At 39.9% G+C, this 15,545-nt stretch overlaps 2 protein-coding genes across 4 annotated transcripts in view; both read left to right on the top strand.

The window, feature by feature from the left end:
* The first annotated feature begins 3,967 nt into the window (after positions 1 to 3,967).
* On the top strand, positions 3,968 to 11,718 carry LOC139655148 (major histocompatibility complex class I-related gene protein-like). Its single transcript, XM_071532472.1, has 8 exons — positions 3,968 to 4,084; positions 4,761 to 5,027; positions 6,624 to 6,902; positions 7,485 to 7,790; positions 8,391 to 8,489; positions 8,794 to 8,811; positions 9,038 to 9,083; positions 9,709 to 11,718. The coding sequence occupies exons 1-7, from the start codon at positions 4,039 to 4,041 to the stop codon at positions 9,076 to 9,078; spliced, it is 1,056 nt and encodes a 351-aa protein (XP_071388573.1). The 5' UTR covers positions 3,968 to 4,038; the 3' UTR covers positions 9,079 to 9,083; positions 9,709 to 11,718.
* Positions 11,719 to 11,934: 216 nt separating this feature from the next.
* The window catches only part of LOC139655147 (major histocompatibility complex class I-related gene protein-like), a 47,799-nt gene continuing 44,188 nt past the window's right edge, over positions 11,935 to 15,545 (top strand). For 2 of the 3 annotated variants that reach the window (XR_011696056.1, XM_071532470.1), the window contains exon 1: positions 11,998 to 12,061. Coding sequence is in view for 2 of the 3 variants with exons in the window: in XM_071532470.1 (XP_071388571.1) it covers positions 12,013 to 12,061 (49 nt within the window). In the remaining variant the exon portion in view is untranslated. Of the gene's footprint in view, positions 12,062 to 12,458; positions 12,726 to 13,995; positions 14,278 to 14,556; positions 14,860 to 15,545 lie in introns of all 3 variants that reach the window. The other variant, XM_071532469.1, reaches the window with a different exon arrangement.

The following is a 15,545-nucleotide window of genomic DNA, read 5'->3' on the forward strand; positions in this document are numbered from 1 at the left end:
GGGGACAAAATCGGCCATTTCAAAAAGTGGTGGGGCCATGTCCCCAGCGTCCCTATGTTCAAACCTTTCAACTTGGGTGCATGAACATCCCTAATAAAATCATAAAACCTAGAAGCACCCCCTCTTCTGTGCCAACTTCTATAAAATAATTCTTGAATCCCAGTTACAGGGTCAGGTGAAGTTTTAATCACTGCCGATATACAGTACCTAATCTGTAGGAACCTCCAGAAATTTGTATTATTTAGACTATAATCATTCTTAATTTCCTCAAAAGGTCGTAACCCATCTTCCCCCGCTGAATCCCCCAATACATTAATTCCTGATTTGACCCATTCCTCACACGTGAAGGTCTTCTTATCAATTTTCAGTTTTTTATTGAACCATATGGAGGCTCTCGGTGTGAGATATGGGTTAACTCTAGTTAATTGATGTGACTGGTTCCAAGTTTCTCTAACAAAATAGAGAAGAGGGTTCTTAAAAGGCACAGCTCTGCCTGATTGGGTTAGGAAAGCCTCTAGACAAGAGGGGAACACCAATTCTTCCTCAATCCTGACCCAAGCTGGTGCTTGTTCTGCAGAATGATTCATCTTAGATAGTTGGGAGAGTGATAATGCATAGTGATAGCAGTCTAATTTTGGCAAAGATAAACCACCTTTTTCTTTGGCTGCATATAGTTTGGTATGGATAAACAACAGCCTTTTCCCACCCACAGAAAATCACAAAACTATTTTATTTTATAACTTAAGCAACTGAAGCAGAAAAGTTAAGGGAAGCATATATAAGAGGTAATTTAACTTGGGAGCTATTATCATTTTCACTAAATTGATCTTACCAAGAAGTGAAATATTCATTTTGGCCAAATTCTGCATTATAGCTTTAATATGTTCAATTACTGGGGCAAGATTAGTTTGCCTTATTTCTTTCAATCCTGGAATTAACTTTATTCCTAAATAAGTAATATCTGAAGGCCTCCACCTAAATTGCCAGTCTTTCCTAACAGCTGGTGGGCAAAACCTAGATAGAGGCATAGCCTCTGACTTATTCCAATTGATTGTATATCCAGATATTTCTGAGAACTCAATGACTAAACCAATATTTAGAGCTGCCGTTTGAGGATTGCTGGAAACCAGCAAAATATCATCCGCATATAAAAACAATTTGTGTTCCTCTTGCCCTGTCATTACCCCTTTGATATTTCGATTTGCCCGTAAAGCAATGGCTAGCGGTTCCAGAAACAAAGCAAATATTTGGGGAGAGAGTGGCGAGCCTTGTCCTAAGTTAAAGGACGAAGACATTATCCCATTAGTCAGAACAGAGGCCAACGGATTTGTATATAACAATTTCACCCACCTAGTAAATGATGGTCCAAACCCAAAATGCTCGAAGGTGTGAAACAGAAACGAATACTCAACTTTGTTGAATGCCTTTTCGTGTCTGCAGACTTGGCTTGGTCTCTCAGAAACCGCACAATGATGTGCCTTGGTCTTGAAGTAATGCCCGCTGTCGGATCCACACGATGTGCACGGTCCACCTCATAGAAGTCATCCACCTGTATTTCCAGGGCTTCATTTAGCAGTGTTTCAATGAATCCGCCTAGGTCTTTTCCCTCTGTGCCTTTTTAATCCCCACAATTCTTACATTCTGACGATGTGAAAATCCCTCCAAAGCGGTAATTTTTTCCCGTAGAAGTCGGTTTCGTTTCACCAACTCAACCAGCATGGGACCCCTTTCTGCCTCCACGTCGTCCAGTTTAGAAATCCTCGTCTCTGCCTCAGAGATCCTGCCGCCCAAATTCTTCACGGTTTCGTTCAGAGCTTGAATTCCGTTTTTCATCCCGGTTATATCTGTTGCTAGATTTTCCAGGATTGATCTGATGCTCGTTAATTCAGTTGCTACACCCCGGAGTCCAAGGTTTCGCCTGTCGGGGCCGTCGCCATCCTGTTAGAAATTTCTTTGTCTGGCTAAAGTTTTGCTCGTTGATTTTGCGACGGATCGTGTAAAATAGTGACTTTTCTGAGCCATTTCTTCCCATTAATTCTTCCAGTTGCGATAATTTGAGTTGCTAACAATCTATGAATAGATTATTTGGGGAAAATAAAGTACTGACGGAGCCCCTCTTCTGTTAAGCAGCCATCTTGGGTGAGCGTGCCACCGGAAGAGCAGCTGGTTTCTAATTTTCAACAAAAGTGCACATTAACAAAACTTGTTTTATTGAATATTGAGATTTGAAGTTATAGGATCTGTCAGAAGGTTTTTGGACAAATCACATTAGTCAAATTTGCATTGATTTGTTCTTTTCTCTTGGTTCATTTTTCAGCATTTGTGGGGGGGGGGGGGGTAGAAGATGTCTGTGTTGGGGGAAATAATTTGGGATTTGTAGCATAGCAGTAAGGGTTTGATAAAATAATCAAATGTTTCTGCAAACCTAAATTCAGAGTTGTTTTTCTGTTGAATTGTGTGTTGTGTATTTGTGGATCATAGTTAGGCATAGATAGGCATTCATACGACAAAGAGTATTGTCCAAACGCATGCAAACGCTCTTTTTATATATTTCACTCGATAGTGGGCCCGTTAACTGACACCATATTAACTTTCTGGTACCTTGATGAATACACAAACACTTCCAGAGAGCAGAGTCACAGATTATAATGATCATTTATCAGGTTGATAATTGAGAGACCAACAGAAAGTCACGTGACATCCTCATCAGGTCATTTCTCAGTTTAAAGGGAGATACATAATCTCTCCAGAGGGGGTGCTGTGACACTGCTGATTCCTCTGTAATGGTAAACTGAATGATAAACCTTTTATTAACATTTAGACGACATTGAGACAAATAGATAGAAATAAAATGCATTAAAAAAAAAAAATCAGTGGTTTAGCCATGGATGCTAATGCTGACAGATACAGCAGCTGAACTATCTTTGGCCAGCAGCTTGTAAATAATTTTAACTTGAAATAAAATAATTTTAAACTCGTATTCCATTCCTATAATGTTCTCGCTGTATGTTATCCCTTAGGCTACATAACATTTCCTTGATTAGTTATCCATGACTGGCTGGTTGATAGATGCTGCATGTTGTTCAGACTGGAGTTGAAGCTGTTTGTAATCGACTTCCATAAAGCCTCCAACACGCCAAAGGTAAAGTTATACATATTTATGTTGAATTGTTTCAAGGCTAAACCCGCTGAGGAAAACCGAGTGTTTTACTGTTTGAACTCAGAGCCTAGTCCAGTGTTAAAGGCCTTCTTGGCCCTGTAACAGATCTGCAGTGTGTTTTGATCAGGAGCCAGTCAAAGTGAAAGCCGGGCCGGTCCAGAACAGGACTGATGCTGATGTTGATGCTTCTGTGTTTTGGTGTTTTGTTCTCAGTGGAACATGTTGGAGGTGATGAGGAACCAAGACTCAAGCTCTGACTGACACTCAGCAGCTAAATGGAAAATACAACCAGCCTCTCTGGATATTAATGAACTCTGTCAACACAAACATGAAACATGAGACATCAGCAGACTGGTGATGAATGAGCCCACCTTCTGATTTCAACTAAATCAAATGAGCAATCAAAGATTTTAGCTTTGAAAATAGTCATAGTTCTAATGAAGCAACTAGCTAATCATCCTATTCATTGACACATTTTAAACAGCTGCTCATATATTATTACATAACATTAACATGTTTTTCTTTCATTCATTTTTTTTAACCTAAACATTTCCATCTTTTTCCCTGGCTCATATATCTTTACATAGCATTTCTCTATTGTATATGATCATTCTAGGCAATATTTATTATAGACTCTCTCTTGCTACTTGAGTTTAGTTTCACTTTCAACAAACAACCTCAATTCTTCAACTCAGCCTAGTAACCCATGACGTAACAGCCTTTTCTGAATTTCCATTGGTCAGAATTGGGCTCTTGTTCAGCCCCGTTGTGGCTGTGAGGCTGTTCTAGACATTAAAACAGGAAAAGACCTGCGGACTGGAGACCAACTTTCAACCAGCGGGACATGTATTCATTATTTTGTGCTACAACAAAACAAGATGGAGTTTATTTTGTTGCTCCTCTTCTGTCACGTTGCATCTCCAGGTAAGATCACATTTTAAATCTTTCCGTTAAGCATGCAGGTGTCATGATACGTGTCAGATATCACATTAAGCTGCATTATATTCACATCTGGCTTTGTTAAGTTTAGTGTTGATTAAGCCGAGAATAAGTTTGTTTTAATCTTACTAGTATTGTTAAGTTAAATGGAGAATCGATGTGAATATACATCAGAATATATATTTTCTACTCTAGTCTGTTGATTCTTAAATTAATAGATTATCACACACTTGAATCGCATCATTCAACTTACAGTAATGCAATTTCATCAGACAATGTGTTCACTTACCACCAGCATAGTTAGATCCTCAGTATTTTATATTTTTGTTTTACCAAACCATCCATTTGAGGGCGCTGTGTTCGTATATTAATATCAGCTGAACCTTAAACTTGGAGCAAAATAACCTTAATTTTCTGGCCAATTATAAATCCCTTCTGAATACCAGCCCTTTACAAAATGAATGAAACCTGTCCATACATTCCTCTTTGTTCAAGACACAGTTGTTTTTTATTTATTTATTGTCCCATAGTCATTGGACAGAAATTGAAATTCTCTGTTGTGCTCAGGGAATTGACAACCGATCACACATTGTTAGTATAAAACTTCATTTAAAAAATGTAAATCAAAACCTGAGTTCCTTGTTAACTGTTTGTCCCACAGTGACTCACTCCCTGAAGTATTTCTACACTGCATCCTCTGGAGTCCCAAACTTCCCAGAGTATGTGGTTGTTGGGTTTGTTGATGAAGTTCAGATAACTCACTGTGACAGCAACACCAAGAGAAACGAACCCAAACAGGACTGGATGAACAAAGTCACAGCAGATGATCCACAGTACTGGGAGACGCAAACTGGGATCTTTATGGGTGGCCAGCAGGGTTCCAAAGTCGACATTGACACCCTGAAGCAGCGCTTCAACCAAACTGGAGGTTTGTTTATGTTTCACTGTATTCTGCTAAAATGCCTTTCATCCTTGTTGTAAAGTAGCAGAGAGATGTAGCTTCCATCATACACACACACACACACACACCCTCTCTCTCACGCACACACATTCTCTCCGACACACTCTCTCCGACACACTCACACACACATACACACACACACATACACGCATAGGCCAGCCTTCATCCATTATTCACACAGATTCAACTGTTTGATACTGAGGGTTTTCTTCATTCACACACCTGACTGAAACACACAGTCAGACTCAACACACACATTACTAAGATGAGACTACTGGATGTTAGTCTGCTGTACTGATACAGTGTTTCTGTCCATCCCACAATAACCAACAGAGATAACAGTTTATCTCCACTAGATTAGGTTAGAATAACTCTACTGAACTGCCCACAGTGAGTCGCTCCATAATAACTCTAATGTAGAAACCTGTTTATCACAACAGGTTCACAACACACAGCTGATAGAATAACATTACTGGCTGGTTTCTCAAACTATGGAGCAGGACTGTAAACTGGACACAGGCTGCTTCTGCTGGGTCCCATATGACAGTTAGCAGTATGTTTTAATAAACCTGCTGACAGGACAAGATGTTAAATTTCTCATCCAGGTCACAGGTTGAAAAAGCACCCAACTCTATTGTGTCCATCCCATCCAATAAATATATAGTAGAACTACAGATTAGATTAGATGATAATAACTCTACTGACCACAGTGTGTCCATCCCATAATTAATCAACAGCAGTAGAAACACATTAGATGGTAATACCTCTACTGACCACAGTGTGTCGGTCCATCCCATAATAAATCTCCAGCAGTAGAAACACATTAGATGATAATAACTCTACTGTCCACAGTGTGTTGGTCCATCCCATAATAAATCTCCAGCAGTAGAAACACATTAGTGAACACCTTCTCACTTGAAGGTCTGTGTAATCACAAAAAAAAAAAAAAAACTTTTTATATGCACTCTATGCACTCTATGCATTGCATCTATGTACTACCTCGTAGCACCTCTGTCCTGTTGGACCAGAACTTAGCTTATGGCACTTACTCTCGTTGTTCTCTCCTGACTAGATCCTTGCTTGTGTTGTGTGTATTAAAATCTCATATGTATGTTGCTTTGGATAAAATCGTCTGCCAAATGGGAAATTGTAATTGTAATTGTCTGCTAGTCAGGACTCCACCTCAGTGTGTGTGTGTGTGTGTGTGTGTGTGTGTGTGTGTGTTCCTGCAGCTCACATGAAGCCACTACCTTCAACAGTGTAGATAAACTGTCTGTTGATCTCTGTGGTAAAGAGAGGACACTGACTGTGTTAGGATCTCACTCTGTTTTACAGCAGTCTCTGCCTCTCTGTCTCTCTCTGAGCCGTCCACACTGTCCACATGATGTTTGGCTGTGAGCGGCTTCCATCCAGCCAGTAACAGCAGTAGGTGTAGATCCTCTGTTTTGGTGTCTGTGGATCAGTGTGTCTCTGTGGTAAAGATGTGATATCAACCACTGATAGTTGACTGTGCTAGGATCTCACTCTGGTTTACTTCAGTCTCTGCCTCTGTCTCTCTCTCAGGTGTCCACATTGTCCAGTTGATGTATGGCTGTGAATGGAATAATGAGACTGGAGACATTAATGGGAACTTTCAGTATGGCTATGATGGAGAAGACTTAATAGCATTTGACCTGAAGACACAGACATGGATCGCTCCAACACCACAGGCTGTCATCACCAAACAGAGATGGGATCCAAACAAAGCTAATTCAGCATACAGGAAGAATTACCTCACCAAGGACTGCATTGATTGGCTGAAGAAGTATTTGGACTATGGGAAGGGCACTCTGCAGAGAACAGGTAGAGTCACATGACCTGATGTAGTTTCATGGACACGACAATGTTCATCTGTCTCTTCTGTTTCTAATGTACAGAAACATTACAGTGAATATGAGCCAACATAGATACCCACTGTACATGTAACTAATGATTTTTGAATTTATACATGTTTCTTTTTCTGTCCCCCCCCCCCCTCTCTCTCTCTCTCTCTCTCTCTCTCTCTTTCTTTTTTCTCTCTCCCTCTTTGTCTCTTTCTCTCCCTCTCCCCCTTTCTTTCTCCCTCTCTCCCCTCCCTCTCTCACTATGTCTCTCTCACTCACCCTCTCTCTTCCCAACATCCCTCTCTTTCTCTTTCCCTCTCTCTCTCCCCCCTTTCCTACCTCTCTCTCCCTCTCTGTCCTCTCTTTTTCTCTCCCTCTCTCCTCCCCTCCCTCCCCGTCTCACCATTTCTCTCTGTCTCTCTCCCTTCTCTCTCTCCCTCTCCACCCCCACCCATCCCCCACTCTCTTTCCACTCCTCCCTCTCTTTCTCTTTCTCTCCCTCTCTCTCCCTCTCCATTCCCCTGCTCCTGCCTCTCTCTCTTACTTTCTCCTTCCCCCCCAGTGCTTCCCTCTGTGTCTCTCCTCCAGAAGTCTCCCTCCTCTCCAGTCAGCTGCCACGCTACAGGTTTCTACCCTGACAAAGTCATGTTGTTCTGGATGAGAGATCTAGAGGAGGTTCACGACCTCATGGACCAGGGAGAGATCCTCCCCAACCACGATGGAACCTTCCAGACGAGCGTTCAGCTGGACGTTTCATCAGTCAAACCTGAAGACTGGGGGAAGTACGAGTGTGTGTTTCAGCTCTCTGGTGTCAAGGAGGACATCGTCACCAAACTGGACCCAGCAGTGATCAAGACCAACAACCCAGGTAAGACTGGGATCAGAGCTGATGGAGGAGGAGAGACACATTTAGTTTACTTCTTACACCTGACTAACAGTTCATGTGTTTTGTTTCTGTTGTTCTGTACTGGACCGTTTCTCTCCTTGTTGTGGTTTTGTTGTCATTTTAGTTTCTGTCATCCAGTTGAATTGGGTTTGTCATCTTGATATTTCTTGTTTTTAATCAGTTTTATGTATCCAAATGAACAGATGAAATTAAACTTTTACTTTATGGTATCTATTACAAGTTCCAGCCTATATTTTCTCATGTAGTTTCTATGTACTGTATGGTGTTCCCAGATAGCTACATAGTTTATTCCTCCTTGGGGGTAAATTTGGGCTCAGTCTTGTTTACCATCCCACCATTTGGGCAACCAGACAGTTTTTAACTCCATGAGAGTATTGAAGGCAACCAAACGTGCCGGTTGGTTCACTAAAACACATTAGGTGTTTCTCTTGTTTGTCCGATTCACATGACCTCCTCTCTATACTTAAAATATTAAAGTGGAACAAATAGACATAATCTGATCCATCCAGTGTTATGTGACAAAGTCTGAATGCTCTGTTTTGGTTCCATGTTCTCCTTCAGGGATCAATACTGCTCTTGTCATTGGAGTCGTTGCAGGACTGCTGCTCCTCCTGGCAATCTGCATCGCTGGAGTCTTCATCTGGAGAAGGAACAATAATGGTGAGGGACGAAGAGTTTTTTTTACTCATCTTGAAGCCATTTTTACTCCACTGTTGGATTTTAGCATACATTGTGACAGTCTTAATGTTATTGTTCCTTAACTTAATATATAGTTAATGTGTGGTACTTCTGGTAATGCAAAGTCCATAAAATTTAAATATTATCTTAACAGAAACATTTAGTTGACATATATAGTAATAGTAATGCATATATGTAACTTAATTTTCTCTTTGTGTTTCCTTTCATGAATCTTAAATCATAATCTGTCATTGAATAATAATGTAACCTCTTGTCTGTTTTTCAGGATTCAGACCTGCTAATAGTAAGTTTTCTTCCTTAAAAAATAAAAATTAGATTTTCTTTTTGGCATCTACTGTACTGCAATGTGTAATATTATAATATCTGTTGCTTCCATGGTTTGTACTTAAAAAACAAGGCAGATGTCCAGGCATTAGTAATCAATCACTAATCTCACATGTACAGTTCTGTTTCTTATAATATTGCTGTTCATTTCAAATTGTTTTTTTTATTTTGTCGACTTTTTGTAGCTTCAGAGACTTCATCTACTGAAGTTGTATCTCCTAACTGATCACAGTGAGTACTTCATCATGTAAACTATTCTGTGCAGATGTGCATAACTGCTGTACTGGCATAATACTCACAGATAGTGATACTCTATCTTTACTAAATCATTCATCATCATCATCATCAATTCCCTTGAGACGAAAACACAATTTAGAGTTGTTATTCACATCCACCTGCTGGTGAGGATTCAAAAAACCATTGTGATAAAGCATTTTCTCACCCAGTGTTACAGTATATTTAATTATTATTAAAAAAATATATTATTATATTAATAATTAATAATTAACAGTTGACGTTGATTTTTTATCCTTATTCTGATGTACAAAAAAGCACATTGCATCACTCTATATCTAAATGTTATCTTTTGATGCAGAAATTAATATCCCATCCAACATGAAAGCAAATAGAGCAATAAGTTTTAATTTACAGTTTGAATTGATGTGTGTGTATGTGTGTGTGTTTGTGTGTTTGTGTATGTAGGGGGAGATTTTGAAGGAGGTTAAGGAGTATGGTTCCCCTTGTTTAACTTGCCCAGAAAATGGTTTACATTGTTGAATGAATAATATGTCCCTGAAAACTGAAAACCTAATTAACAGTTTTTTCTGCTTATTTCTCTGCCATTTCTTGGTGCGAGGAATGTCCGAACCACGTTGGAGGCCTCAAAGACGCCACAAGTCCTCAGTGGGATGAAGAGGCATCACCTGGACACAGAGGTGGGGACTCATGACTTGGACTCGAGTCAAACTCAAGTCACAATCACTTGAGTCTTGACTTGATGCATTAAGAGAATACTTGAGACTTGACTTGCCTTGGATTCTGACTTGGGACTTGACTCTGACTTGTACTTTGATGACTTGAAAAGGTTTCTAAAGTCTTGACTTGAGATCTTGTGTTTGTGTAAATGACTTAGATTCAAAGTGATGAGATTTGTTCCAACAGATGACTGAATTTAAATTCTGTTTTCTGAATTAATATGGAATGATTGAATTCATTGAAGTTGAAACTGATTATAGAAATCAAACTCATGATGCTCTTACCAAGTTTTTATCCTATTAAAACCATATTGCATTGAAAAGTCCTAGATATTTAGTTTTCTTTAAGATATTAAATTGATACTGGACTCTTGATTTGTTCTGACTTGACTTGGTAATCTACATAAAGACTTGAGACTTGACATTAATAACATGGACTAGATTTGGTAATCTACATTTAGACTTGGGACTTTACTTGAAAGTTGGGACTCAAGACCTGAGACTGACTTGGGACTCAAACAAAGTTGACCTGGCCACACCTCTGCCTCTGCCATCATTCTGTCAAAGGAGAAAGACAAAACCTTGCTGGAATGGGACCCAGTGAGAGAGAGGTTGATCAGAGTACATCTCAGTTCAAAGTACTGCAAACTAACCATCCTGCAGTGCTGTGCACCAACAAATGAGGCTGAAGAGGACAAAGACAACTGGTACGAACTCCAAAGCACCCCAACACAACATGCTTCAGATAACTGGAGACTTGAGAGCCACAGTGGGCTCTGACAACACCAACTACCAGAGAGCAATGGGCACCCAGGGGTGCAGAGAAAGAAACAACAATGGAGAACGGCTGATTGACTTGAGCATGAACAACAACCTCATCATCAGCTGAACCATTTTCCCACACGAGTACATCCATAAGCTCAGGAAGTCACACACATAAATAAATGTTGTTTTTTTAAGACCCCTCTGAAGTTTGTTGCTTTCATAAACTAAATCACATTATTTTCCAAATCCTTGACAAAAGTTGAAAGCAACAATGTCTTAAAGCTATGCAACATAATGACGATATATGAAGACATTTAGCCCCTCGTATGTTCTTTATGTTAGACTTTGGTCTGTTATATAGATTTATTGTATGTGTTGCAAGTTCTTCTATGTTGTATTTGAACCTGCTGCTCAGTTATAGGCCTGTATGTTTGGAGTGATTACTGCTTGTAGTTTGAATGTGTTTGATGCAATTAGAAAAAACTAAAATATAACTTCCGTTATTACAGAAACTTGACTGGGTGGTTTTAGTTTATGGCAGGGGTGGGAAATGCATGATTCATGATTGGTTATAATTTTTATTTAGGCCAGGTCAAAAAAAAAGAAGTCTCCACCACTACAGATTTTCAGTTTTCCATTAAGCAATAATATTTTGTTATGAAAACAGCCTAAAGTAGGCTACCTACAATCTTTGTTATTTCTTGGCATTGTTTGTCAGATAGGTGTATGGTATGATAGACTGAGCTAAAAGTGTGCCTTTGTGTGTGATACCACATCTTTGCCCACTCCTCTACTGTGAGCATATTTACGACTGACTATTGTGCTATGTATCAGTATATTATTATTGTGTACTGTGCTAGAGGCTATCTAGCCCCTATCTCCTGTGGTGTCATTCACAAGCTAGTCTCTTAACTGTCCAATCAGAGATAGCACTCTATATTTTCTTTAACATACTACCATTGTTTGTGTGTTTTTCCCCTTTTTGTGATTTTAAATTTGTCCGTTGTTACTTTCTTTTTAATTTTTATCTTTATGTATTGTATTTGTATGCATTTTTTTTGTTCTATGTGGACCCCGGGAAGAATTCCATAGTGTAACAGCTAATGGGGATCCTAATAAACTAAACTAAACAAAACTAAACTGAGAGACAAAAACATCTGTAAAATCTGTCGTGTGTGAAGTAATGCGTTGTTTTAGTTTCTCCCTAGCCTATAGTTTCACTTTCAAATAACAACCTCAGCTCTTCAATTCAGCCTAGTAACCCATGATGTAACAGTCTTTTCTGAATTTCTATTGGCTGGAATTGGACTCATGACTGAGGCTGACTGCAACGATCTGCTGACCGGAACGACGGAAAGTTTCAACAAGCGGGCGATTTATCGATTATTTCAAAATGTAGGCTACGTCTTTATAGAAACAAGATGAAGGAGTTTATTTTGTTGCTGCTCTTCTGTCATGTTGCATCTCCAGGTAAGATCACATTTAAAATCTTTGTTGTGTTGACAATAATGACTCATGCCTTCCAGGTCGTAAAATCTTGCATATTAAAAAAATTGATATTTGACAGTGTTTTGGAGTGAAATAACCTTAAATTTCTGGCAAATTATAAATCCCTTCTGAGACTGTGTTAATGAATACCAAGCCTTTACAAAATTCATGAAAACTGTCTGTACATTACTCAAGACAGTGTCGTTTTATTAATTAATTTATTGGTCCCATAGTTATAAAACAGAAATGTAAATTCTCTGCTGTGCTCAGGGAATTTTCAACCGATCATACATTGTTATTATAAAGATTTATAAAAAAAAAAAAAAAAAAAAATGTAAATCAAAACCTGAGTTCCTTATGTTAACTGTTTGTCCCACAGTGACTCACTCCCTGAAGTATTTCTTCACTGGATCCTCTGGAGTCTCAAACTTCCCACAGTTTGTGGGTGTTGCATTGGTTGATGAAGTTCAGATCGGTTACTATGACAGCAACACCAAGAGAGTAGAACCCAAACAGGACTGGATGAACAAAGTCATAGCAGATGATCCAGAGCACTTGCAGTGGAACACTGAGAGATGTATGCATTCCCAGCTGGTCCACAAAGCCGAATTTGAGACACTGAAGCAGCGCTTCAACCAAACTGGAGGTTTGTTTATGTTTCACTTTATTGCTGAAATGTTTTTCATCCTGGTTTGTTGTAAAGTAACAGAGAGAAGTAGCTTACATCATAAACACACACACACACACACACAGATACGACGACAGCTAGTCTGCTGTACTTATACAGTGTTTCTGTCCATCCCATAATAACCAGCAGAGATTATTAACAGTTTATCACTAGATTAGATTAGAATAACTCTACTGAACTGCCCACAGTGAGTCGCTCCATAATAACTCTACTGTAGAAACCTGTTTATCACAACAGTTTCACAACACACAGCTGATAGAATAACATTACTGCCTGGTTTCTCAAACTACGGAGCAGAAACTGGACACAGGCTGCTTTTGCTGGGTCCCATATGACAGTTAGCAGTATGTTTTAATAAACCTGCTGACAAGACAAGATGTTAAATTTCTCATCCAGGTCACAGGTTGAAAAAGTTTAACACCCAACTCTACTGTGTCCATCCCACAATAAATATATAGTAGAACTACAGATTAGATTACATTAACTCTACTGTACTGACCACAGTGTGTTGGTCCATCCCATAATAAATCTCCAGCAGTAGAAACACATTAGATGATAATAACTCTACTGACTACAGTGTGTTGGTCCATCCCATAATAAATTTCCAGCAGTAGAAACACATTAGATGATAATAACTCTACTGACCACAGTGTGTTGGTCCGTCCCAGTAGGCGGCACCAAGCCAACATCTGCAGGTGGAAATAGTTTTTTGATTGTATGGAATGATTGATGTATGGATGGACCAATCAGGACAGACAGACTGCCTCCCAGTCTCCATAATGGTCCTGCTGGTCTCTGCCTTATTCTGACCAGTTGTAGTAACACACTACTGAACAGACTCACTGTCCTGGCTGACCAGGTCTAGCCTAGTGACTAATCCTAGGCTGAAACTCTCCTTCAGTGGAAGCTTCTAGACCAGCCTCAGGACAGTCTAGTGAGCTTCTGTAGTTTCTCCTAGGAAGAGGATATTGTGGGACTGATCCACTGGCTGTCGGGTTTCAGTGGATGTGATGTTAACTCCAGGACCAGGTTCAGTCTGTGTCTGCTAGTCAGGACTCCACCTCAGTGTGTGTGTGTGTGTGTGTGTGTGTGTGTGCTCCTGCAGCTCACATGAAGCCACTACCTTCAGCAGTGTAGATAAACTGTCTGCTGGTCTCTGTGGTAAAGAGAGGATACTGACTGTGTTAGGATCTACAGCAGTCTCTGCCTCTCTGTCTCTCTCTCTCAGGTGTCCACACCTTTCAGAGGATGATTGGCTGTGAGTGGGATGATGAGACTGGAGATTATGTTAATGGACATCATCAGTATGGTTATAATGGAGAAGACTGGCTGGTATTGGACCTGAAGACACAGACATGGATCGCTTCAACACCACAGGCTGTCATCACCAAACAGAAGTGGGATAATGACAAAGCTGACTTAGCATTCTTACAGTACTACCTCACCAAGGAGTGCATTGATTTGCTGAAGAAGTATGTGGACTATGGGAAGAGCACTCTGCAGAGAACAGGTAGAGTCACATGGCCTGATGTAGTTTCATGGACACAAAAAAGTCTCTTCTGTTTCTAATGTACAGAAACATTACAGTGAATATGAACCAACATATAGAGACCCACTGTACATATAATTATAATGTTTTTTGAGTTTACTCATATCTGTTTCTGTCTTTCTATCTCTCTCTCCCTCCCCCTCACTCTTTCCTCTCTCTCACTCCCACCTGTTTCTGTCTTTGTCTGTTTCTCCCTCCCTCCCTCCCTGCCCCCTGTCCCCCCCTCCTCTCTCTCTGCAGTTCTTCCCTCTGTGTCTCTCCTCCAGAAGACTCACTCCTCTCCAGTCAGCTGCCATGCTACAGGTTTCTACCCTGACAGAGTCATGTTGTTCTGGAGGAAAGATGGAGAGGAGCTTCAGGACCACATGGACCAGAGAGAGATCCTCCCCAACCACGATGGAACCTTCCAGATGAGCGTTCAGCTGGACGTTTCATCAGTAAAGGCTGAAGACTGGGGGAAGTACGAGTGTGTGTTTCAGCTCTCTGGTGTCAAGGACAAGTTGGTCACCAAGTTGGACCCAGCTGTGATCAAGACCAACCGGGGTAAGACTGGTATCAGAGCTGATGGAGGAGGAGAGACACATTTAGTTTACTTCATACTCACTGTAAAAACTTATAGTGCAATCAACTCATCTTTATCCATTAACACAATGTATATAGATGTGTTTGTCAATTTCAAGTTAAAAGTGCCAGTTATGAGCTTCATGACTTAAAATCATGAGTTTGCATCTTGCGACTTAAAATTATGAGTTGAAAGAACACCTTATAAAGCATTCACTGAACTCAACACTGATAGTTTATTAGCAGACTTCCCAGTATGCATTGCGTTCGGTTTAACTCTCCAGAAACTCTTCCTTCTTCTGGTTTGAATGAAGTTACAGGATAGAAACCTGTAATGTGTGTATGTTTGGTGAATCATAGGTCATTTTCTGATAAAAAGAAAATAAATACAAAACCATGATAAACTCTACTATCTATCTTATCTATGTATCTGGGAATTCACAATCAAGTAAGTTTCACTCTGATGCACATGGCAAGTACAATCCACTACAGTGTATTGCAGCTGCAGACAATATGCTGAGCTGTGTGTTTATCATGTGATACAAGAGGAACTCGAACTTAAACCTAGCAAACCTTGTGAAAAAATAAATAACACTGGATTTTTGTTCATCAATTACTGCATTCTACTTGGAAGCACGATTCAGCATGACTAGACATTTGTTGATTGA

The sequence above is a fragment of the Centroberyx affinis genome, unplaced genomic scaffold (assembly GCF_046629955.1).
Source record: "Centroberyx affinis isolate AG114_WGS23_722 - 3 ecotype Tasmania unplaced genomic scaffold, CSIRO-AGI_Caff_v1 ptg002192l_1, whole genome shotgun sequence".
Taxonomy (NCBI): Eukaryota; Metazoa; Chordata; class Actinopteri; order Beryciformes; family Berycidae; genus Centroberyx; species Centroberyx affinis.